This window comes from Asterias amurensis, chromosome 16, assembly GCF_032118995.1.
Source record: "Asterias amurensis chromosome 16, ASM3211899v1".
Classification (NCBI taxonomy): domain Eukaryota; kingdom Metazoa; phylum Echinodermata; class Asteroidea; order Forcipulatida; family Asteriidae; genus Asterias; species Asterias amurensis.
In genome coordinates this window covers 13,110,090-13,134,844 of record NC_092663.1, presented here as the reverse complement: position 1 = coordinate 13,134,844, position 24,755 = coordinate 13,110,090, and the positions used below count along the sequence as shown (strand labels likewise).

Genomic DNA, 24,755 nt, shown 5'->3' with positions numbered 1-24,755 from the left:
TTTCCTTCTACTGTGCGAACTAACATGGTCGGCCATTTATGGGAGTCAAAATTTTGACCCCCATAAATGGCCGACGTGTTAGTCGACAAGGTAAAAGGAAAACCACGCAATTTCGAGGCATGTTTGTGTGGATCATTGTATTCTACTTTTACAACATCTTTCTACCCATATGCATTTTATAAAAAACGATTACAAACGCTTTTCAAAGACCAACTCGACCGATCCAAGGCAACGTGTTTCTTTAAGCTACACCAAGTGAGAAGACCGGTCTTTGACAATTACCAATGGTGTCCTGTGTTTATAAGCGCAAAAAGTAGCCGAGAACAAAATAAAAGTGGTTACTGCACAAACTAATGAATATACTACCCCGTTTTATGGTTGTTATGGTGTCTGACCGTATTCAAACCACCGTTGTTTAATTTCTGGGGTTTTTGTGTGTGTCGGGTTCTCCCGGTTGTTTGTCTGCATGTTGTTTTGTATCTTAGCCATTAGGAGGTTATGATCAGACCCAAATTTACACATTCAATAATTTTTTCCCAACTATACGTTCAATAATTTCCCCCAACTACACGTTCAGTAATGGTATCCCCCAACTACATATTCAATCATGGCTCCCCCAACTACACGTTCTGTTAATGGCTCCCCAACTTCAAATTGCCGTTGACACCCGAACACAACTTAAACAGCAAATTAGTATTAGCTACGTTTTATTTGGGTATCTCAAAACAACTCAACAATGAAAATGTGCAATGGTCATTCTATGCAATATTACGAGGATAGCTGTTCGAAATTATGTTTCTAAAAATAAACTTCGCTCCAGTACAATTAATCATGCCAGGAAATGTTGTTAACGCCGGAGAGGTACTTCTTAACGAACAAGTTCTAGAATGGTTTCAGACATAACACCACGTTGATATCATGCCTTATTTGAATATAAGAAAAGCTCACAAGAAACTTCGCTGTTTCTCAAAGAAGTTGAACTGCAAAAAAAGTTCGACTAGGCTTTAGGGTTTCAAAATAATTGCTACAACCGATCAAAAATTACCTTTCATCTAAATTTAAAGATAAATTCATTCAACATTGGCCCTAAAAAAGTCCTATACAACGAGGATCAATTAATGACAAGTTACGCACTATATCAAGTAAAAGTGCAAGTGCAAGTGCAAACAAAGAGTATTGTAAATATCAACGCGAGCGCATTTTATTGAAGTTTTGACTAATTTCTGTGTGTTTGATGTGACAACTACTTAAAATTATCATCAAAAAACACTTTATTTTACTTTTCCCAGAAAGTAGAGCCTATTATACTTCCTCTAATATGAATAGCAATAGCATACCTTATTACATTAATAAGTTAACATTATAGTTAGACAACCGTATTTTGACACCGGCTACTTGAGACCAAGCCCGAGTACATTTTTCAGTCTGGCCAGGCCCTACCAATACATGACTTCAAATACATGTAGTTGATCGATGATTATTAAAACTAAACAAAACCACAAGGAGCAAAAAATTAGATATACTCTTTTACGAAATTAACTTAACTAATTAACAGGAACAAATACTAAAGGTGATAGGTTGTTGCCAGTACCTCACCCTAAACCATCTGTCCCATCTTCACCGCCTTGCGTATACCTTGCCATGGTGCTCGAGTAGCGTACTCTATAGACTTGATTCAAGTCCCGATCTCGTACGAGAGGTCCCATTTAGCATATCCGCCGTCAAAATCTAGCTATTGTGGAGGAATGCAGAGCATCACAAAACAATAGTTTCCTAGCGACGGCACGGGATTGGGACTTGAGTCAAGTGTAGGTATACTCTAGTATGAGTCTACGCCACGTTCGCAACAAAAAGCAGCTTCGCGCTCTCTGGACGAGGGGATGTTAGGGATAACACTAGCAGTAGAATTTTCTGCCACAACAAAGTAACATTTATTTGGATCTTCCCAGAAAGTCCCACACGAAGCCACTTGAGCATGCCTGCCTTGAACACCAAACAGACCCCAGCCACCGCTGCGATAACCGGCATCATAGGCTGCTTTCAACTGGGCGAGTGAACACAGTTCCATTCCACACAATGCACAGCTGCCTCTTGCCTCGGTTAGATCAGCAATAGGGTAACTCTGGGATGTCTTGAAGATTGGATATCCTAATGAAGCATAACAAACAAGAACAAAAAACGCACAACAAAAATGAACAATAGGCCTATATCATTATTAATTCTTTATACTGCGAGGCAGCGCGCTACTTATCGGTAAGTAATTTAATGAAAAACAAATTTACAACAGATATTATAAAGCACGAAATTTAAGGCGTTTATAAACACTCTTTAGCAAAAAAAAGTAATCAAACTTGACATGTGTGAACGCTGCGCAAAATTGTTTTGGATGATTTTCAATTGATATACAGACATGTCCAGAACACTTACTTGTATCAACCCGGCACTTCTTGCAGCATATTGGATTTCCAATCGCACCTCGGTTGTGGTAATTTGGAATCAAGCTCTCTGTGTAACTTCCTTCCACCTCGTAATAACACTCATTCCTTACGTAGTGCCATTCCCCACACTGACTGACCTTTGCTATTCGGTCCTTTGTATTGTACAGGTGCCTACCACTGTGACGAAACCCGGCTTCATAAGCAGCTCTCAACTGGGCGAGTGTACACAGCTGCAGACCACATTCTGCACACCGAGCACGGGGTTGGGACTGTTCGTCATTCCGGTAACGCGCAATAGATCTAAATACTGGATAATCTGAAGGGAAACAAACAAATAATTTGTTAAGAGCAGATGTAGAAAAATAATGTAGCCAGCCATTCACGAAAATGCAACATTGCAAGCATCCAGAGTTGTTTTGCTACCTCGGAGCATTTCTTAAGCATCTTCAAGCTGTTACGAGGTCATTTTAAAATAAATATTAACCTTAATTGTAGAAAGACATTATGAGTAAGTTTGTCTTTAAACAAAAACAAGTGGGAAAACCGTGCACGCCCTCCCCCTCCCATTTATTGATTTTCAGGCGTATTGGATACTGGACGAAAGCAAACACACAACCACAACTACACTCGTGTAGTAGTTAGAAATACAACCAAGAAAACTTGATAAGTTATTTAAGTTATCTTCGAGAAAGACTCTGCTAGGGTCGAAACGTCAGGCCATTAACTATTTTTTGCATTTAGGTTATTGAATAACACTGACCATCTTGGTGTGGCGGTATTAGTCTTCCGCCGTGTTCAGTTTTCCGGGACTCAATAAAGCATAATAACAATTGACTACTTTCGCTTGCTGTGCGCAGGCGTCGCATGACGTAATGTTACCGTATTTGGTCATTCGGAAACTAAACACGGCGGAATGTTGAAACCGCCACACCTGACAACATCTTCACACTCATTCTGAATGCGCCATTTCGTTTAAAAACCTAAAAAAGTGCAAATCATTATGCCGTTTAACTACAAACTGTGAATGTGGCACAGTCGTTGCGTGTGACGTGTGTGCAAGGAGTCAATTCAATATTTTGAACACTACAAAGATGTTTTGCCTATATATAACCTTCGAGATTAATCAAGATTCATAATATTATTGTGTCATTGTTCAAATGAACTGCATACAACATTTGTTGTCTTGGTGATTCTTTTATGCAAGTCGTTCTATACTTACTGGCGAAAATATCGCATCTTTGACAACAGAATGCGGGATCACTAGTAGCTGTGGTATTTGTATGTGGGATGAGGCTTTCGCTAGATTTGCCGTCTACAATAAAGTGACACTCATCTGGTGAATTGGAGAACTCGTCACATGAAGAAACTTTTGCGTGTCTTCCTTTGGTGTCAATCAAACCCCACGTGTCTTCACGATATCCTGTATTGTAAGCAGCTTCAAGTTGTGACGTAGTACATAACCGCATGCCACACAGGTTGCAGCGGTTCTGAGCATCGGACAGGTTTGCTACTGGATATGACTCCGCCGTTTTGAAGATGGGATATCCTGAAAAACATTGTAAGGAAAACACGCAATTCTTAGACATTTCGGACGCGACCATTATATGCATGCATCTATAAAGGATATGGATAATATTAATTATTAAGTATACTCAGTACTTTCCCGAGTCCTGTGAAAAAAATATCACAGGCATGTTACTCGGGTGTGATTCGAACCCAAGACCCTTGTAATTCTAGAGCAGATATGGATATACTTCTTGCCTCGGTTAGATCAGCACTAGGGTAACTCTGGGATGTCTTGAAGATTGGATATCCTAATGAAGCATAACAAACAAGAACAAAAAACGCACAACAAAAATGAACAATAGGCCTATAATATTGTTAATTCTTTATACTGCGAGGCAGCGCGCTACTTATCGATAAGTAATTAAATGAAAAACAAAATTACAACAGATATTATAAAGCACGAAATTTAAGGCGTTTATAAACACTCTTTAGCAAAAAAAAAGTAATCAAACTTGACATGTGTGAACGCTGCGCAAAATTGTTTTGGATGATTTTCAATTGATATACAGACATGTCCAGAACACTTACTTGTATCAACCCGGCACTTCTTGCAGCATATTGGATTTCCAATCGCACCTCGGTTGTGGTAATTTGGAATCAAGCTCTCTGTGTAACTTCCTTCCACCTCGTAATAACACTCATTCCTTACGTAGTGCCATTCCCCACACTGACTGACCTTTGCTATTCGGTCCTTTGTATCGTACAGGTACCAACCACTGTGACGAAACCCGGCTTCATAAGCAGCTCTCAACTGGGCGAGTGTACACAGCTGCAGACCACATTCTGCACACCGAGCACGGGGTTGGGACTGTTCGTCATTCCGGTAACGCGCAATAGATCTAAATACTGGATAATCTGAAGGGAAACAAACAAATAATTTGTTAAGAGCAGATGTAGAAAAATAATGTAGCCAGCCAATGACATAAATGCAACATTGCAAGCATCCAGAGTTGTTTTGCTACCTCGGAGCATTTCTTAAGCATCTTCAAGCTGTTATGAGGTCATTTTAAAATAAATATTAACCTTAATTGTAGAAAGACATTATGAGTAAGTTTGTCTTTAAACAAAAACAAGTGGGAAAACCGTGCACGCCCTCCCATTTATTGATTTTCAGGCGTATTGGATACTAATGGACGAAAGCAAACACAAAACCACAACTACACTCGTGTAGTAGTTAGAGATACAACCAAGAAAACTTGATAAGTTATTGAATAACACTGAGCATCTTTGTGTGGCGGTATTAGTCTTCCGCCGTGTTCAGTTTTCCGGGCCTCAGTAAAGCATAATAACAATTGACTACTTTCGCTTGCTGTGCGCAGGCGTCGCATGACGTAATGTTACCGTATTTGGTCATTCGGAAAACTGAACACGGCGGAAAGTTGAAACCGACACACCTGACAACATCTTCATACTAATTCTGAATGCGCCATTTCGTTTAAAAACCTAAAAAAGTGCAAATCATTACGCCCTTTAACTAAAAATTGTGAATGTGGCACAGTCATTGGGCCGGATAAATAAAAACTAGCAATTACTTATCAAGTTAAAGGGCCAGCATTAGCAAGAAGACTGAAAAGTAAAAGATCAGGCATGAACATTTTGCTCGCTGGATTACCTTTCACTTATAGACATATAAATTAAAAACGACATTTTACTAACATACTGTAGCAATTACTAATATTTTTACAAGCTACTACATGAGGAGCTTGAGATTTTACTTGAACAACAGTGTTGCATATATGGCTCGGTATCGCGTCAGTATTAAAGGGTTATTTTTCCCTTGGCCTAATGATCCAACTATAAATGTTACTTATAAATTTGTTGTGTACTTTATTTGCTCTAAAAGAACCAATCTCTGGAGCTCTGGCGTGGAGAGGCTGGCTGTTTCCTCATAGCCACTGTTGGCATCAAAAACTTAACTAAGTGGAAACTGCCCCGCCTGCATTTCAGTTAATCGCTATTGATCTATGAGTCCATGCCTCTATTGTTATACTCCTGAATACCCCGCTATTGTGCTTTTCTCCGACCACTTACTAATCCGTTCAAGTAAATGGTGTTTTTCCAGTAAAAGATTATTTATAGAGATTTGAGCAAATTCTCATGCCTGATCTTAAACTTATCGACATTTTGTTAATGCTGGCCTTTACACGGCCCAGTATCTTGTGAAACTATCAGGTAATAGTAAAATGTCGGTTTTATTTACATCTCAATAAGAAGAGTCCCTCAAGCATTGATTTTACCTACTAGTTCGACCAATTACTAGCAATATTAAGGCTTTCTTTTATTTATAAGAAGTTAAGTAAAAGACTAGTAAAAGCAAATGCTAGTTTTTATTTATCTGGCCCATTGCGTGTGACGTGTGTGCAAGGAGTCAATTCAATATTTTGAATACTAAAAAGCTTTTTTGGCTATTATTATAACCTTCGTGATTAATCAAGATTTATAACATTATTGTGTCATTGTTCAAATGAACTGCATACAACATTTTGTTGTCTTGGTGATTCTTTTATGCCAGCCGTTCTTTACTTACTGGCGAAAATATCGCATCTTTGACAACAGAAAGCGGGATCACTAGTAGCTGTGGTATTTGTATGTGGGATGAGGCTTTCGCTCGATTTGCCGTCTACAATAAAGTGACACTCATCTGGTGAATTGGAGAACTCGTCACATGAAGAAACTTTTGCGTGTCTTCCTTTGGTGTCAATCAAACCCCACGTGTCTTCACGATATCCTGTATTGTACGCAGCTTCAAGTTGTGACGTAGTACATAACCGCATCCCACACAGGTTGCAGCGGTTCTGGGCATCAGACAGGTTTGCTACTGGATATGACTCTGCAGTTTTGAAGATGGGATATCCTGAAAAACATTGCGAGGAAAACACGCAATTCTTAGACATTAAACTTGTCAATTATCAAATTTCGTACGCGATCATTATAATGCTTGCATGCATCTATAATGAATATAAATATACTTGTTCACATAAAAACAATCATTCATAAATACCCCAGACAGTTTCGCTATTCCTATTGGTGGAGAGCGCGTCACGTGGGTATGTATTAACCTATGTTTATGACCAGTAAAAAGTGTTAATTCATGGGCGTGACACGCGACCTTGCACCTGTTCTTATAAGACAGTTTCTTTATTCCTATTGATCGAGAGCATGCAACGGCTGAAACAGTTGTGCCACATCACGCGATACGCGCAACGCGCACAGCATGATCCCTTATAAGGAGTTGTTTACCCGGGGCCGAGGGCGGAGGAGGGCTTTACCATTTCATAGCTGGAGGGGTGTTGTGTTGAAAGAAATCATTTAACAATGTAATTTTTGCATTTATTTTACTTTTTGACCAAAAAGTGATGATGTTTTCGACCGAAAAGGTATTTATGAATTGGAATCAAAGTGTGTTGAATCGGTTTTCAACTAGTGGTTTAAACCCGCCGAGGCCTGGTTCTTTATAATTTACCTCGACTTCGTCTCGGTAAAATTATCAAGAACCAGGCCTCGTTGGGATTAAACCACTAGTTGAAAGCCTCTTCACCACACATTGATTCCCTTATTTACGAGTTATAAAATAAAACATTGTACATGCATGGTTCTACTTACTTGTATCCACTTGACACTTTTGGCAGCATATTGGACGTTCAATTCTACCTGGTCGGCGGATGTTGGGAATCAAGCTCTCTGTGTAACTTCGATTTCCTTCCACCGTATAGTAACACTCATTCCTTACGTAGTGCCATTCCCCACACTGACTGACCTTTGCTATTCGGTCCTTTGTATCGTACAGGTACCAACCACTGTGACGAAACCCGGCTTCATAAGCAGCTCTCAACTGGGCGAGTGTACACAGCTGCAGACCACATTCTGCACACCGAGCACGGGGTTGGGACTGTTCGTCACTCGGGTAACTCGCAATAGATCTAAATACTGGATAATCTGACGATATAAAAACAATTTTTTTTTTTAGAGCAGATGTAATAAATAATGTAGCCAGCCATTGATGGAAATGCAACATTTGATGCACAGTTGTTTTGTTACCTCGAATAATTTCGTAGCACAGTCGTTGCGTGTCACGTGTGTGGAAGGAGTCAATCCGATATTTTGAATACTGCAAAGCTTTTTTGGCTATATAACCTTCGTGATTTATCAAGATTTATAATATTATTGTGTCATTGTTCAAATGACCTGCATACAACATTTGTTGTCTTGGTGGTTGTTTTATGCCTGCCGTTCTATACTTACTGGTGAAAATATCGCATCTTTGACAACAGAACGCGGGATCACTAGTAGCTGTGGTATTTGTATGTGGGATGAGGCTTTCGCTGGATTTGCCGTCTACAATAAAGTGACACTCGTCTGGTGAATTGGAGAACTCGTCACATGAAGAAACTTTTGCGTGTCTTCCTTTGGTGTCAATCAAACCCCACGTGTCTTCACGATATCCTGTATTGTACGCAGCTTCAAGTTGTGACGTAGTACATAACCGCATCCCACACAGGTTGCAGCGGTTCTGGGCATCAGACAGGTTTGCTACTGGATATGACTCCGCAGTTTTGAAAATGGGATATCCTGAAAAACATTGTGAGGAAAACACGCAATTCTTAGACATTAAACTTGTCAATTATCAAATTTCGTACGCGATCATTATAATGCTTGCATGCATCTATAATGAAAATAAATATACTTGTTCACATAAAAACAATCATTCATAAATACCCCAGACAGTTTCGCTATTCCTATTGGTGGAGAGCGCGTCACGTGGGTATGTATAAACCTATGTTTATGACCGGTAAAAAGTGTTAATTCATGGGCGTGACACGCGACCTTGCACCTGTTCTTATAAGACAGTTTCTTTATTCCTATTGATCGAGAGCATGCAACGGCTGAAACAGTTGTGCCACATCACGCGATACGCGCAACGCGCACAGCATGATCCCTTATAAGGAGTTGTTTACCCGGGGCCGAGGGCGGAGGAGGGCTTTACCATTTCATAGCTGGAGGGGTGTTGTGTTGAAAGAAATCATTTAACAATGTAATTTTTGCATTTATTTTACTTTTTGACCAAAAAGTGATGATGTTTTCGACCGAAAAGGTATTTATGAATTGGAATCAAAGTGTGTTGAATCGGTTTTCAACTAGTGGTTTAAACCCGCCGAGGCCTGGTTCTTTATAATTTACCTCGACTTCGTCTCGGTAAAATTATCAAGAACCAGGCCTCGTTGGGATTAAACCACTAGTTGAAAGCCTCTTCACCACACATTGATTCCCTTATTTACGAGTTATAAAATAAAACATTGTACATGCATAGTTCTACTTACTTGTATCCACTTGACACTTTTGGCAGCATATTGGACGTTCAATTCTACCTGGTCGGCGGATGTTGGGAATCAAGCTCTCTGTGTAACTTCGATTTCCTTCCACCGTATAGTAACACTCATTCCTTACGTAGTGCCATTCCCCACACTGACTGACCTTTGCTATTCGGTCCTTTGTATCGTACAGGTACCAACCACTGTGACGAAACCCGGCTTCATAAGCAGCTCTCAACTGGGCGAGTGTACACAGCTGCAGACCACATTCTGCACACCGAGCACGGGGTTGGGACTGTTCGTCACTCGGGTAACTCGCAATAGATCTAAATACTGGATAATCTGACGATATAAAAACAATTTTTTTTTTTTAGAGCAGATGTAATAAATAATGTAGCCAGCCATTGATGGAAATGCAACATTTGATGCACAGTTGTTTTGTTACCTCGAATAATTTCGTAGCACAGTCGTTGCGTGTCACGTGTGGAAGGAGTCAATCCGATATTTTGAATACTGCAAAGCTTTTTTGGCTATATAACCTTCGTGATTTATCAAGATTTATAATATTATTGTGTCATTGTTCAAATGACCTGCATACAACATTTGTTGTCTTGGTGGTTGTTTTATGCCTGCCGTTCTATACTTACTGGTGAAAATATCGCATCTTTGACAACAGAACGCGGGATCACTAGTAGCTGTGGTATTTGTATGTGGGATGAGGCTTTCGCTGGATTTGCCGTCTACAATAAAGTGACACTCGTCTGGTGAATTGGAGAACTCGTCACATGAAGAAACTTTTGCGTGTCTTCCTTTGGTGTCAATCAAACCCCACGTGTCTTCACGATATCCTGTATTGTACGCAGCTTCAAGTTGTGACGTAGTACATAACCGCATGCCACACAGATTGCAGCGGTTCTGAGCATCGGACAGGTTTGCTACTGGATATGACTCCGCAGTTTTGAAGATGGGATATCCTGAAAAACATTGTGAGAAAACATATAACTTGTCAATTGTTTGTATTCTCAAATTTCGTACGCGACCATATGCATGCATCTATAATTGATATTCATAAATATCTAAGACAGTTTATCCATTCTGATTGGTCAAGAGGGCATCACGAGGGGTTGTTTGAACGGATGATATAACACCAGTAAAAAGTGTTGAAACATGGACGAGACACGCGAGCTTGCACCTGTGGTTATAAGACAGTTTCTTCATTCCTATTGGTCGAGAGCAACGGCTGAACAGCATAGATATAGAATAGAATAACTAGATCGGCCGCGCGTACATACGCGGGTTCTGGCATGGGGGCCGCCATTGCCTATCTCCCGTGTACATTTTCTGTGCGTTGCCGTCAGCACGTGACTTGTTGCCGTCAGCACGTGACATTTAGCGCGTTAAAGGCCTATCTCCCGTGTTCATTTTCGCGCGTCGCCTTTCGAACGTGAATTTTTTACCGCGTCCATGGCGAACAATTTTTTTTCTACAAAGGCAATGGCGCGTATGTACGCGCGGCCGATCTAGTTATTTAATTCTATATCTATGCTGAACAGTTGTGCCACACCACGCGATACGCGCGACGCGCACAGCATCTCCTTATAAGGAGTTGTTTACCCGATCAAGGGCCTTACCATTTCATAGATGGAGGGGTGTTGTGTTGAAAGAAATCATTGAACAATAGTTTTTGCGTTTATTTTACCTTTTGACCAAAAAGTGTTGATTTTCTTTTACCGAAAAGGTATTTATGAATGAGAATCAAAGTGTGTTGAATCGGTTTTCAACTAGTGGTTTAAACCCGCCGAGGCCTGGTTCTTGATAATTTACCTCGACTTCGTCTCGGTAAAATTATCAAGTCCAGGCGTCGGCGCGGATTTAAACCACTAGTTGAAAACCTCTTCACCACACATTGATTCTCACATCCAAAAATCATTTACGAGTTATACAATTTTAAAACATTATCAAATACTTTAAAACACTTTGGTTTGAATGATTTTTTAATGCATGGTTCTACATGGTTCTACTCACTTGTATCCACTTGACACTTTTGGCAGCATATTGGACGTTCAATCCTACCTGGTCGGCGGATGTTGGGAATCAAGCTCTCTGTGTAACTTCCTTCCACCTCATAATAACACTCATTCCTTACGTAGTGCCATTCCCCACACTGACTGACCATTGCTACTCGGTCCTTTTTATCGTACAGGTACCAACCACTGTGACGAAACCCGGCTTCATAAGCAGCTCTCAACTGGGCGAGTGTACATAGCTGCAGACCACATTCTGCACACCGAGCTCGGGGTTGGGATTGTTCGTCACTCGGATAACTCTTGGTTGATCTTAAGATTGGATAATCTGTAGGAAAAAAACACAATGAACTAAAAACAGAACAAACATGTGAATGATATACCGAAAAGTAGTATTAATCGAGGGCACTAGGTTTCAGGTGAAGGTAATATTATTTCGAGGGAGCAAAATATTGTTTCGAGGTAACAAAACGCGAAATGTTGCTTTGCTCTTCAAGAGGTCTGGGAGGGCTCATCGCTTTGATGACAGTTTTAACAACTTTTGCCTTACCCTGGACGGCCCCTGCCAACAAAGAATTTTGTCCGAAGATTTAAAATAAATAAATAAATAAATAAATCAATCAATCAATAATTTAACCTGTTCAGTAAAGTCGGGGTATTATCAACTTTTGGTTTCTCCAAAAATGACGTCGATGTGATGCAGAATGATTTGACAGTCATGTTTTTAATAGCCAAGAAGACTCCTATATATATCCTTTTAATTGTGAGTACGGAGTTCATTTATCTTATTTCTCCATTTACCTTCCTGTGGAACTAATTATTATTTTGAGGGAACAAAATAATTATTCTTTAAAGGAAACACAATTCGGGCCGACCACTTGGATACTTTCCTCGTGTTCGAAAGATTTATATATATTCATGGGCAACAGAGAAACGACAAAGCTGTGTAAGTATCAGCCACGGAATAGTATACGAATATTGACTGCTTCGATGAGTGCTATGGTTAAAACTATGACTCCCGAGGTGATCTCCGGGAGCGTTCTATTTTCCCGAGGCGAAGCCGAGGGGAAATAGAACGCTACGGGGATCACCGAGGGAGTCATAGTTTTTAACCATTGCACGAGTACAAGCAGTCAATATTTGTTTTATAACACCCCAAATATTTCTAAATACTGTACTATTATTATTAAGTTACAGACCTGAATGCTGCAATCCACGGACGACGCGAATACAGATTGCAAACACTTTTACTGTGCTGCATGTAGTGTCGTGCAATCCGAAATGGTTACAGACTATTAATTTATCATCCTCGTACACGCAACGGACGTCTGGGTACTGCACGCCGTGTGCTAGTCTTCGGACTAGCGCATGGCAAACCGACGCACTATCACACGGCCGTTGTCTAGCAAAACTAAGACATGTCATGTGACGCGCTCTAAACCAATGAGCAGGCAGAATACTTGCAAGGGGTGTTATAATAGCAATTACTTTTGTTGTAGTTTTTTTCATTTGTAAACAATAACAAGAAACGGCTTTGAGTGTACTATGCCTTCTCGTAAATATTCATGCCCCGTAGTAAACCAACGACTTATTTTTTTTATGATAACCTTTTGGGGGTTATATGCAGCTCGTAGATTGTGTAATTATAAGATAAATCACAAGAGTTCTTGGTTTCAACCTTTGATGAATGTTGATAAAATTTGGGCTTTAAAGTTGGTCCTATTTTGCTTTGCAATAAAAGGTGTGCCTCCTAAACTGGCTGCAAGTCGGTTTAGAAAAATACACATTATCGGGTTTTTTTTTTTTTTTTTTTTGGGTAATACATTAATCAAACCTTTTAAATGACTGACCTGCCAGAAATTGGAAAGAATCTGAAGTTAAGTGTTTTTAAAATACATTCGACTGGTTTTCAAGAGGTTGAGAGACTTTTAACATTATTATTGAAAATTGTTGATTATTTAGACTTTAGCATTGTTTGTTTTTGGAGTCTCAACCAATTGGACCTTTTCGCAAAATACCCAATTGCGCAAGCGCCAACTGTTGAATGAGGTTCATACTGGTCTAGCTAGCGATCAAACCTGAGTACTTGCGATAAGGTCTATAATTATCACTTTACTGTTTCTGCTGCCACCTAGCTTTCCCATAAGCACGTTTCGCAGTCTTGGCTAATTATGTATTGCTGGATTGCACATGGTGTCTTTGACCGCCATCTTTGGTGAAAAACTATGAAAAGGTGCACGCGTGTACGCGCTGCGCAAGACTGTCAGCCAATGATAGCATTTCACGCGTTCAGCTTTCACCAAAGACGGCGGCCATCACAATAAGCGGTCTATACTCACGCTGTTCTTCGTTGTCAATGGGACAACAGTACGCTGATCCATTGAAATTGATGTTGGGGGCAAATGGGATGAGACCTTTGTCAGCATTGCCTTCAACGAAGGAGTAGCATTCATCTTCTGTGAGGAGACCATCACATGACGTCACCTTTGCCTTATGTTGAAGCTCGCTAGTGAAGCCCCATTGGTCATCACGATATCCGTCGTCATGGGCATTTTTTAAATCAGCCAATGAGCACAGCTGCTTCTCGCACTGACTGCAGGTACCCTCAGCTTCAAGGTGATTTTGACTCATAATAGGGCTTCTAAAGACCGGGTTATTAACGAGTACTGCAGAGACAAAGGAAAACTTTGAGATTGATATGATTTTAACTATTCATATAAGCAGAATATTTAAGACGCTTTGCTCACTTAAAGAATCCCAAGAAAAGTGCTTACACGGAGCATGGAGGAATTATTCCTCCATGCACGGAGCAACTTTTCTTGGAGTCCAAAAGGCGGGCACATCAACAGCAGCAAAGTGACAGTAGAATAAATAACCCCAAACTCATTGAAGAATACTGATTTGGCAGGAAATTTATAATTTGTCTTAAAAACATGAATTTGGTCGCCTTCATATACTCCCGCACTTCAACACCACCCCAACATACATAGTAATTAATTGAATCAATGAATATTAAAATAACTCACAAAAGATAACCAAAGTGTTTGTGTGCTTTCACTTGCCCACAGGGGCTGCAGGCCTGAAGTGTTAAATTAATTCTAAAAAAAACGCGTTACTTGTTTTACTTCAATAATGTTTAGCAATTGCCGATAATGTGACGGTGTCCAGTTCATTTAAAGGAACACGTTGCCTTGGATCGGACGAGTTGGTCAAAACAAAAGCGTTTGTAACCGTTTTTTATAAAATGCATATGGTTGGAAAGATGTTTTAAAAGTAGAATACAATGATCCACACACGTTTGCCTCGAAATTGCGTGGTTTTCCTTCTACTGTGCGAACTAACATGGTCGGCCATTTATGGGAGTCAAAATTTTGACCCCCATAAATGGCCGACGTGTTAGTCGACGAGGTAAAAGGAAAACCACGCAATTTCGAAGCATGTTTGTGTGGATCATTGTATTCTACTTTTACAACATCTTTCTACCCATATGCATTTTATAAAAAACGGTTACAAACGCTTTCCAAAGACCAACTCGACCGATCCAAGGCAATGTGTTCCTTTAAGACAGAAATTAAACAATGAATTTATTCTTTTAATCCTTATCAATCATTTATAATATTTTTAAACCAGTGTTCACAGCGGCTTTACCCATATAAAAATTAAAGATAAAAGTGTGTTGTCACTTACCATTCACTGGTACACTATAGATCTCCTCAACGGAACACTGTTTCTGTAACAATAAATCAATGTGAAAATGTATCCATAAAAAAACCGTACTGTAAACACAAACTAATCAAATACAATCGCTCATCGCATTACGGGAGGGCGGCATACAGTGACACACAAACAAATCAGTGGGCGCGTTCGATTAGCGTCCCCGGGTCGACCCCAGTGTGTGGCGTTTTCTTTTTCCAGGACGAACGTGTGCAGATAATTACCCACGTTCGTCCTGGAAAAAAAAAACCCGCCACACACCGGGGTCGACCCAGGGAAGCTAAACGAACGCACCCAGTTTGAGTAGTATTCTCTCTCTGTCTATCACTGCAGTGACATATACCATGGGGCAGGGGGTTGGGGGGGGGGGGTTCGGTTATTAGGCACCACCAACGGCGGCGGAACACTTTTAAAAGTGGGGGAGGGCAATTTTTGTGCACAAAATAGGTATATGAATATATATTTGGTTTGCGGTAACACCATGTGTGTATCTACTTGCTAGGTAGAGTTTGTTCTCATAGAGAACTGTCTTGCTTTATTCTACCGCGGAGTAGATGTTCGGGGGTTTGCGGGAGACTTCTCAGTTCTGCAAATCCTATTTATTATTAGGTATGCACACAGGTTCTGTCTGTTGGGCTCACAAACTAATTAGAAAACGAAAGTAACACTATCGATTTAAATATGAACTCCATCATGCCTCCCCTCTAATCTTGCCCCCAATCCGCTCAACCCCCAAAGGTCAGCCGCTGATGTAGAGCTAGTTTATGTATTCTAAATTTTAGTTGAGTTTATTTCTCATAGCCTATTATGCAACAATAAACTGATGAAAATTAAAGTATTACATTTCGAAGAACCTGTTCGTTTGTGCTAAAAAGGAGTTCTGAAAAATCATCACAACCATCACGGCACAACGCTTACATTGATGGGTGTATAGATTCGTATTATACTTACTCGCTGGAAAATGTTACTGTCGTACTGTATTACACTGTTTGACTGCTGCTGCTGTTCTGTTTGTTCCGCAGCCTCACCCAACACGCAGCGTTTGGTCGAAGGATCGATGTTGAATGATGTGCAGCCATCAGCCGACATACAAGCAGCAGCACACGCTTGATAGGTGTACATCGGTAGGTTCAGACGGGGAAACTCATTGCCTGGCTTCAGGCGAAAGTTGGCGATGACGCGAGCTCCTATTGATGACGTGACGCAGAGTGATGCTATGAGGACCATGACTGTTGTAATCAGATTAAAATAATTATTTATTCACCTAAGATTTAAACAGGAGCTTGAAAATACTGAAACGTAAGCAAATAGAGCGAGCATAAATTTGACAATCGGCCTAATACTTTTTGAGGTATGGGTGCAACGACGTTGGCTAATTAAAGTCACCTGAAGTGGTATTTTGTCAAATTAAAGCTTTTGTCACTAAAATAATGTGTTTTGGTGAGTAGAATAGTAATAAACAGTTAACTAAGAGTTAAAAAAAACCAGTTTCCATTTTATTTATAAATTTAAAAGTAGGCTCGACCCGAGAGAGCGCTGTTCGTGAGGTCAATCGAGGCGCGATATTTGAAGAGAATTGAGTAGTCTGGCCCCGTTCACTACGTCTTGGCGCACTGTATGGCTGCTGTGCGGACGGTCCACTCGGATTACCCAGCACGGTGAATCGCATGCAGTGCCAACACAAGACAGTGACGCTTGGCGCAAGCTAATAACATGCCCTCAAAGTTGAAACAATACCCGATTTTTCTCACGTTAGGCAAATGCTCTTTTAGGTTCGTCACGTCTTTCGGATACCTTTTTCGACTTCACACTAGCTGGAAAAAATGTTGGAATGGCGTCATGTTTTAGAAAAGAACTTTTCTTTTCATGTCAAAATGTGTGGTGTATTCCGGATTCTCGAAACACGACGGCTCGAAATGTTTGCTGCACACAGCGCTGGATACGACGTCGGACCGGACCATTTGCAAAACTGACCCCATCTTTAGTTGTTTTGCCGCATCCAGCAGGACATTGCCGGAAAAATGCAAGAAATTAATCTTTTTTCGAAACGTACAAACTCACGACTAGGACTTGCATGTACTTGCACGTACGTGTAATCGATGTTCGATCGAGGCAAAGTCTGCCTCGATTGACGTCACAAAATGGGTAGGCGGAGTCACCCCCCAAACAACTGCATCTATTTTTTAAACATATAAATCGTTACAAACAATTACTCAACAAAATATTTTATTGTTCATAAACATTCAGTTTGAAGAAGAAGAAAAAGTTTAAAATTAAAATTGCTGAAACAAGGCTAATTAGTTGCTATACATTACGTCGACCACAACCTGTAAATCATTATCACTCTTCCGGACTTTTCGCAAATCTATATTACTTTCACTTTGCAGCACACACTTCGCTCGTGACAACTTGGTGTCACTTTTGATCAACATTAATTAATCTAGACCTCAAAGATCTTCGTATAATTGCTTAGTAGATTTAGATGACACGTCAGCATCTGTTTTGATGTCAGTTTTACCTTGTATACAATTTCTTGGTTCATGGAATGTTAAAAATGAAATTAAGCTCCACATTTTAAAATTGTATTTCTACTTAGTAATTGAAAAATAAGTTGTGAAAAGAAACCAAGTTTACCAACAACATTTCTGCAGCGTGATTCGAACCTTTGCCTTTAGTGCTGACAAAGTTACTGTGCTGTCATCCAAGCTATTGAGCTGTATAATTTTTTTAAACACAGACGAGCTTCGCATGCGGCGTCAAATACATCAACCACAATCTGTAGATCAATATCACTCGTTTTGCCTCTTCAAACTAGATGTTATTTTCACTCTGCAGCACACACTTCTCGAGTCTCTTTTGATCAATATTTCTAGCTCTCAAGGATCTCTATGATATTTCGCTTCAGTAAGTTTTATATTACACGTCAGCATAAGTTCTGATGACTGCTTGGTTGCTACATACAAAGCCCCTAGTTTTCTGGAGCCAAAAGATTTACAATAAATAATAATTTCTACGAAAAAAAGTTTACCAACAACATGACTGCACCGTATTTTGAGCCTTTGCCTATTGGGGTTGACATCATCTTAGCTATCAACCTCTGAATTGGCGTACAGTTTTTTTATAATTGCCTAAAATACATGTATTACATACTTGTTTGTAATCTTGAGAAGAAAACAAAACATTTAAGATAAGCCGCCTATACTTAATAATGTTTCAACACATACACTTAGTAAGCATAACATGAAGTGAATTTTAATATTAAACTTAAGTGTCGTTACAAAAATAACTAAGTGTGTAGTAAGAATCACTGAAAGGATTCACATGTTGCGTCATCTACATAAACCACAACCCGCTAGATCAATATCACTCGTCTTGCCTCTTCACAATTCTAGATGTTATTTTCACTTTGCTGCACACACTTCTCGCATGATAAGTTTTGTCTCTTTTTATCAATATTTCTAGCTCTTAGAGATCTCCACGATATTTCGCTTCTCCACTTCCGGGTGACCCGGAAGTAGAACGGTCAGAATGGGGATAGGGTAAAAGGAAATATCTCAAAGCTTACTAAAAAAGTTTTACAATCGGTTGTACAGTTCTTGAGATATGGCCCCACTTCTGGCTGACCCGGAAGCAAATGTCAACTTGGGGTCACGGTATCCAAGGCTGATTTCCAATGCACAATGAGTCTATAACTGATTTTTGTTTTAATCGGCTGTGTACTTTTTGAGATTTTGTCCCACTTCCGGTTGACCCATAAGTAAAAGTCAACATGGGGTCACGATTTTCCAAAATGAATCCCCAATGTCTAAGGATTCTATAACTGAAAAAAAGCTTGGAAATTGGTTGTGTAGATCTTGAGATATGGTCAAACTTCCGGTTGACCCAGAAGTAGAGTCCTGGTTTTTCAAAGTTAATAATTTAATTCATAAGGAGTCTACAACTGCAAAATAAAGTTTGAGAATCAGTTGTGTAATTCTAGAGATATGGTCCCACTTCCGGTTGACCCGGATGTAGAGGTCAACATGGGGTCACGGTTTGTCAAAGTTAATATTTAATGCCTAAGGTTTTTCAATATTAATCTCCAATGCCCAAGAGTCTTAAACTGAAAAATAAAAAATGAAAATCAGTTTGATGGTTCTTGAGATGTGGTCCAACTTCCGGTTGACGCGGGAGTAAAGGTCAACTTGGGGGTCACGGTTACACAAAGGCTAATCTCCAATGCCCAGGAGTCAATAACTACAAAAAACAAATTCAAAATCGGCCGAGTACTTCTTGAGATATGGTGCTGCAAAGTACTAATTAAATATGCAATTTAAGATAACACGATTAATTAATTAAGAATTTTTGTATTTATAAGCTTATGTTCTAAGCTTAAGTTTGATATATGATTGAACAATTTTGACTTTATACTTTTAAGGAATCTAGGTTTGAAGAAAAAAACGTGTACAAATGCTGAGGGGTTTTAGGCCGAAACAAAGAATACTAATAATAATAATACAAAACACTAAAAAATCTCGACAAAACAATACCTGTTCAAAAATAATAAAAAATCTCGACGAAAATAAAATCTGTTCCAACAGGAGGCTGGAACATCTAAAAAATAATTAAATTCTCGACGAAAAAAACAATACTTGTTCCGACAGTAGGCCGGAACAGCTAAATTTATCTTCGAATGAAATTCTTCTGTAGTCAAAATAGTTGCTAATAATGTATCAACAGCTAGAGTGCTTCTTACCAAGTAAGTTTATAATTAATATAATCATGTCCAAATAATTTTGGAGTAGGCATAAGCCTATTTTATCACATGCAAATCTTGCCTACAGGACTACAGGCTCTGCTGCTCTATTTTGTACGTTGGTAGCAAGTGGATTAACTGCGTCTGCTACTTATACCTCTCAAAGAGAACGCCATGGTTTGATCTTCTAGCATTCAAACAGTCATCCGCGTCCATAAAATTCGCAAGTTTTGTTTTCCAGAACTAAGTCACGCGTTTGAACAAGAACGTCACTCTTTCTCTAGCTCTGTATTCAATGTGAACTGGTAGTATATGGGGGAGCTGAGATAATGGTCCGCTGACCAATAATTTCCAAATGATTAAACGCAATTTAATAAACGCCATCCTTCAAAACTGACCTTTTGCGTGACTTAATTATATCAGTAACTTGTAGCATTTTACTTTTGCTTGTTCAAAATTCAGAGTAGCTATATGTCATGAACATTAAAGGCACTGGAACAATAACGGTAGTTACTCAAAATTAATAAAGCATAAAAACTTACTTGGTATTAAAAACTACCATTGGGAAGCTGTTGGTAGTATCAAACATTATGAAAAACGGCTCCCTCTGAAGTAACGTAGTTTTTGAGAAAGAAGTAATATCTCACTTAAATAACATTTGAATTTACTCAGTTGAGATCTCGAATGTATGCCATCTAAAAGCACAACTTCTGCGACAAGAGTGTTGTTCTTCCATTATTCTCTCGCAACTTCGACTTATTGAGTTCAAATTAGTTGAGATACACCACGTATAAGAAGACTACTCTTTGACAATTACCAGAGGTGTCCAGTGCCTTTCTGAGCAAGAAAACCGCCGTGACCAACGGGGAGATCGTCTAATAAAGGAAGAAAAAACACCATTGTCCGCCCAAGTTGTGTGCTCTCAGTTGCCTTGAATTCGAGACCTCAGCTGAGGACTCGAACTCAAATATCAAATAATTGTAGTGAGAAATTACTTCTTTATCGGAAACTAAGTTATTTCAGAGGGAGCCGTTTCTCACAATGTTTAATCCTATCTACATTGCTTGTTACCATAGAAGTTTTTATGCTCACAATTATTTTGAGTAATTACCAATAGTGTCCGGTGCCTTCAAACCATAGATCGATCTACACATTGGATTTTTACAATTTTAATCATCATCGCAAAGGTCTCTTTTAGAAGAAATGCAAGCGCGTAAACATGCGATACCTAAAATCATCGCTATTTTACGATGTTAACATGGAAGTAAAATAGCGATGATTTTGAGTCAATTGACTCCCAAAATAGCCCAACCAAAATATTATTGTGATGATGACATAATCTCTATAGCCAGACTGTACAAAGATTCAGTGGTGTGACGTCACACCCATTATAGTATGAATAGTTTAGTGGGCTTGTGCAGAAGCAATTTTTCTGGGTCAGAACGCCGATCAATTTTATGTTTGTTTTGCATGAAGAAACACCTTTTATTGAACAATACTAAAATATCGGTAGGCCTACTCGTTTTTACATTTTCTCGAACCTTTGGTTCATCAAGGTTTGATTCGCTCCATCTACCGGTTTGAACCGAAAGACAGGGGCCGATTTCACTAAACTAAAAACGGCCCCCAGGCTCTGCTTACCGTAAGCAAATAATCGGCGCTTACGGAAGCTCTAGATCGGCGCTTGCGGATGCTGTGAATGTTGTGCTTAAGGCAGGCATGGTCACGGGTTAGCGGGGAACTTTGGTTTGTGCGCGTGCGTACTCCACCTACGCTTACAAGGCCGGCTATAGTGCAGAAATTTGGCGGATCGCGGCGCAGAATTCGGCCGTCAGTAAGCAGAGCCATGAAGTTGGGCCCAAATCCACTCGAAAAAAAGGTTACCTCCGGCTGGTTATAAGGTGACATATGTAGAGAGTCGTTTGTGATTTTTTGGTAATCATCCGACGAGTAATAAAGAAAAAAAGGTTACCTCCGTCTTTTACCATCTAGTCAAAAAGAATAATAATTGCTTTACACGTCTGTATGGTGTACACGTATGTGTGTACACTGCATAGGCCCCGTGAAGACGGGCTATCAAAAGACGTAATTTTAATCCTTTTTCATAAATAATAAAAATGTAAAAAAATAATGGTTATCAGGTGACATAAATAGAGAGTCGTTTGTGATTTTTTGGTAATTTTCCGTCGAAAAGGTTACCTGCGGCTTTTACCATCTAGTCAAAAAGAATAATAAATGGTTCACACGTACATCTGTATGGTGTACACTGTACAGTATGTGTGTACACTGCGTATAGGCCTTGGTGAAGATGGGCTGTCAAAAGGCGCGATTTAAGTCCAATCCAATTAATAACAAAAAAGAAATAAAAAATATGATTATAAGGTGACCTACATGAAGAGTCGTTTGTGATTTTTAGGTAATATCCCGACTACTAATGAAGAAAAAAAAGTAACCTCCGGCTTTATACCTTAAAGAGTCTTTTCATGCTCCTTCGCTGCGCTCATACGAAAAACAGTTTAACTTTATTGTAGGACAAACAATAAACACACCTTGAAAACATTATTTAGTTTTCAGAATTTATTAAAGCATGGGAGTGGGCCGTTGTTAACCTCTTGAGATATGGTGCTGCAAAGTACCAATTAAATATGCAATTTAAGATAACACGATTAATTAATTAAGAATTTTTGTATTTATAACATTTAACATTTAGAGTAAAGCTTATGTTCTATAAGCTTGAATTGATATAAGATTGAACAATTTTGACTTTATACTTTTAAGGAACCTAGGCTTGAAGAAAAAAACCGTGTACAAATGCAGAGGGGTTTTAAGGCCGAAACAAAGAATACTACTAATAATACAAATCACTAAAAAATCTCGACAAAACAATACCTGTTCAAAAATAATAAAAAATCTCGACGAAAATAATATCTGTTCAAACAGGAGGCCGGAACATCTAAAAAAATAATTAAAATTTCGACGAAAAAAAACCCAATACCTGTTCCGACAGTAGGCCGGAACAGCTAAATTTATCTTCGAATGAAATTCTTCTGTAGTCAAAATAGTTGCTAATAATGTATCAACAGCTAGAGTGCTTCTTACCAAGTAAGTTTATAATTAATATAATCATGTCCAAATAATTTTGGAGTAGGCATAAGCCTATTTTATCACATGCAAATCTTGCCTACAGGACTACAGGCTCTGCTGCTCTATTTTGTACGTTGATAGCAAGTGGACTATCTGCGTCTGCTACTTACCTCTCAAAGAGAACGCCATGGTTTAATCTTCTAGCATTCAAACAGTCATCCGCGTCCATAAAATTCGCAAGTTTTGTTTTCCAGAACCAAGTCACGCGTTTGAACAAGAACGTCACTCTTTCTCTAGCTCTGTATTCAATGTGAACTGGTAGTATATGGGGGAGCTGAGATAATGGTCCGCTGACCAATAATTTCCAAATGATTAAACGCAATTTAATAAACGCCATCCTTCAAAACTGACCTTTTGCGTGACTTAATTATAATTATCAGTAACTTGTTGCATTTTAATTTCGCTAGTTCAAAATTCAGAGTAGCTATAATTATTGTTCACTCGAGTTCAAAACTCCTTCACAATAATGTGAAATCTGAATTTAGAACCATGGAGTATGTCATGAACATTTAAGGCACTGGAACAATAACGGTAGTTACTCAAAATTAATAAAGCATAAAAACTTACTTGGTATTAAAAACTACCATTGGGAAGCTGTTGGTAGTATCAAACATTATGAAAAACGGCTCCCTCTGAAGTAACGTAGTTTTTGAGAAAGAAGTAATATCTCACTTAAATAATATTTGAATTTACTCAGTTGAGATCTCGAATGTATGGCATCTAAAAGCACAACTTCTGCGACAAGAGTGTTGTTCTTCCATTATTCTCTCGCAACTTCGACTTATTGAGTTCAAATTAGTTGAGATACACCACGTATAAGAAGACTGCTCTTTGACAATTACCAGAGGTGTCCAGTGCCTTTTGAGCAAGAAAACCGCCGTGACCAACGGGGAGATCGTCTAATAAAGGAAGAAAAAACAGCCTTGCCCGCCAAAATTGTGTGCTCTCAGATGCCTTGAATTCGAGACCTCAGCTGAGGTCTCGAATTCGATATATTGTAGTGAGAAATTACTTCTTTATCGGAAACTACGTTACTTCAGAGGGAGCCGTTTCTCACAATGTTTAATACTATCAACAGCTCTACATTGCTTGTTACCATAGAAGTTTTTATGCTAACAATTTTTTTAGTAATTACCAATAGTGTCCGGTGCCTTCAAACCATAGATCGATCTACACATTGGATTTTTAAAATTTTAATCATCATCGCAAAGGTCTCTTTTAGAAAAAATGCAAGCGCGTAAACATGCGATACCTAAAATCATCGCTATTTTACGATAATTGCTTTACACGTCTGCTGTATATTGTGTACACTGGAGTTGTGTACACTGCACGGGCTATCAAAAGGCGTAACTTTAATCCTTTGTCATAAATAATAAAAATGTAAAAAAATAATGTAATCAGGTGACATAAATAGAGAGTCGTTTGTGATTTTTTGGTAATTTTCCGTCGAAAAGGTTATCTCCGGGTTTTACCATCTAGTCAAAAAGAATAATAAATGTTTCATTATCTGGTGTACACTGTACAGTATGTGTGTACACTGCGAATAGGCCTTGGTGAAGGTGGGCTGTCAAAAGGCGTGATTTAAGTCCAATCCAAATGATTATAAGGTGACATACATGAAGAGTCTTTTGTGATTTTTAGGTAATATCCCGACTAGTAATGAAGAAAAAAAAGTAACCTCCGGCTTTATACCTTTCTATAGACTAAATACACCATATCACTGCATGATACATGCGTGGTGCGTGTACAAGCATGTACGCACCAACTATACGGTGCGTCAACACACCTCCGAATAGTTTGTTTGAGGGCGCTACATACAGTGTGA

General features: G+C 39.2%; 1 protein-coding gene across 1 annotated transcript; it reads right to left on the bottom strand.

Moving 5' to 3' along the window:
* Positions 1–717: 717 nt before the first annotated feature.
* On the bottom strand, positions 718–23,059 carry LOC139949209 (uncharacterized). Its single transcript, XM_071947604.1, has 14 exons — positions 23,041–23,059; positions 16,003–16,280; positions 15,025–15,067; positions 13,677–14,003; positions 11,339–11,665; positions 9,961–10,287; positions 9,323–9,655; positions 8,247–8,573; positions 7,608–7,940; positions 6,532–6,858; positions 4,533–4,859; positions 3,658–3,984; positions 2,428–2,754; positions 718–2,148 (listed from the first exon to the last, which is right to left on the bottom strand). Exons 1-14 carry the CDS (start codon positions 23,057–23,059, stop codon positions 1,820–1,822), a joined length of 3,951 nt encoding a protein of 1,316 aa, XP_071803705.1. The 3' UTR covers positions 718–1,819.
* Positions 23,060–24,755: the final 1,696 nt, after the last annotated feature.

Coding starts and splice junctions, on each gene's coding strand:
- LOC139949209 (XM_071947604.1), bottom strand. Junction 7,941..8,246: donor AAGATGCGATATTTTCACCA/GTAAGTATAGAA, acceptor TTATATCGTCAG/ATTATCCAGTATTTAGATCT. Junction 2,149..2,427: donor GAAGTGCCGGGTTGATACAA/GTAAGTGTTCTG, acceptor ATGCTTCATTAG/GATATCCAATCTTCAAGACA.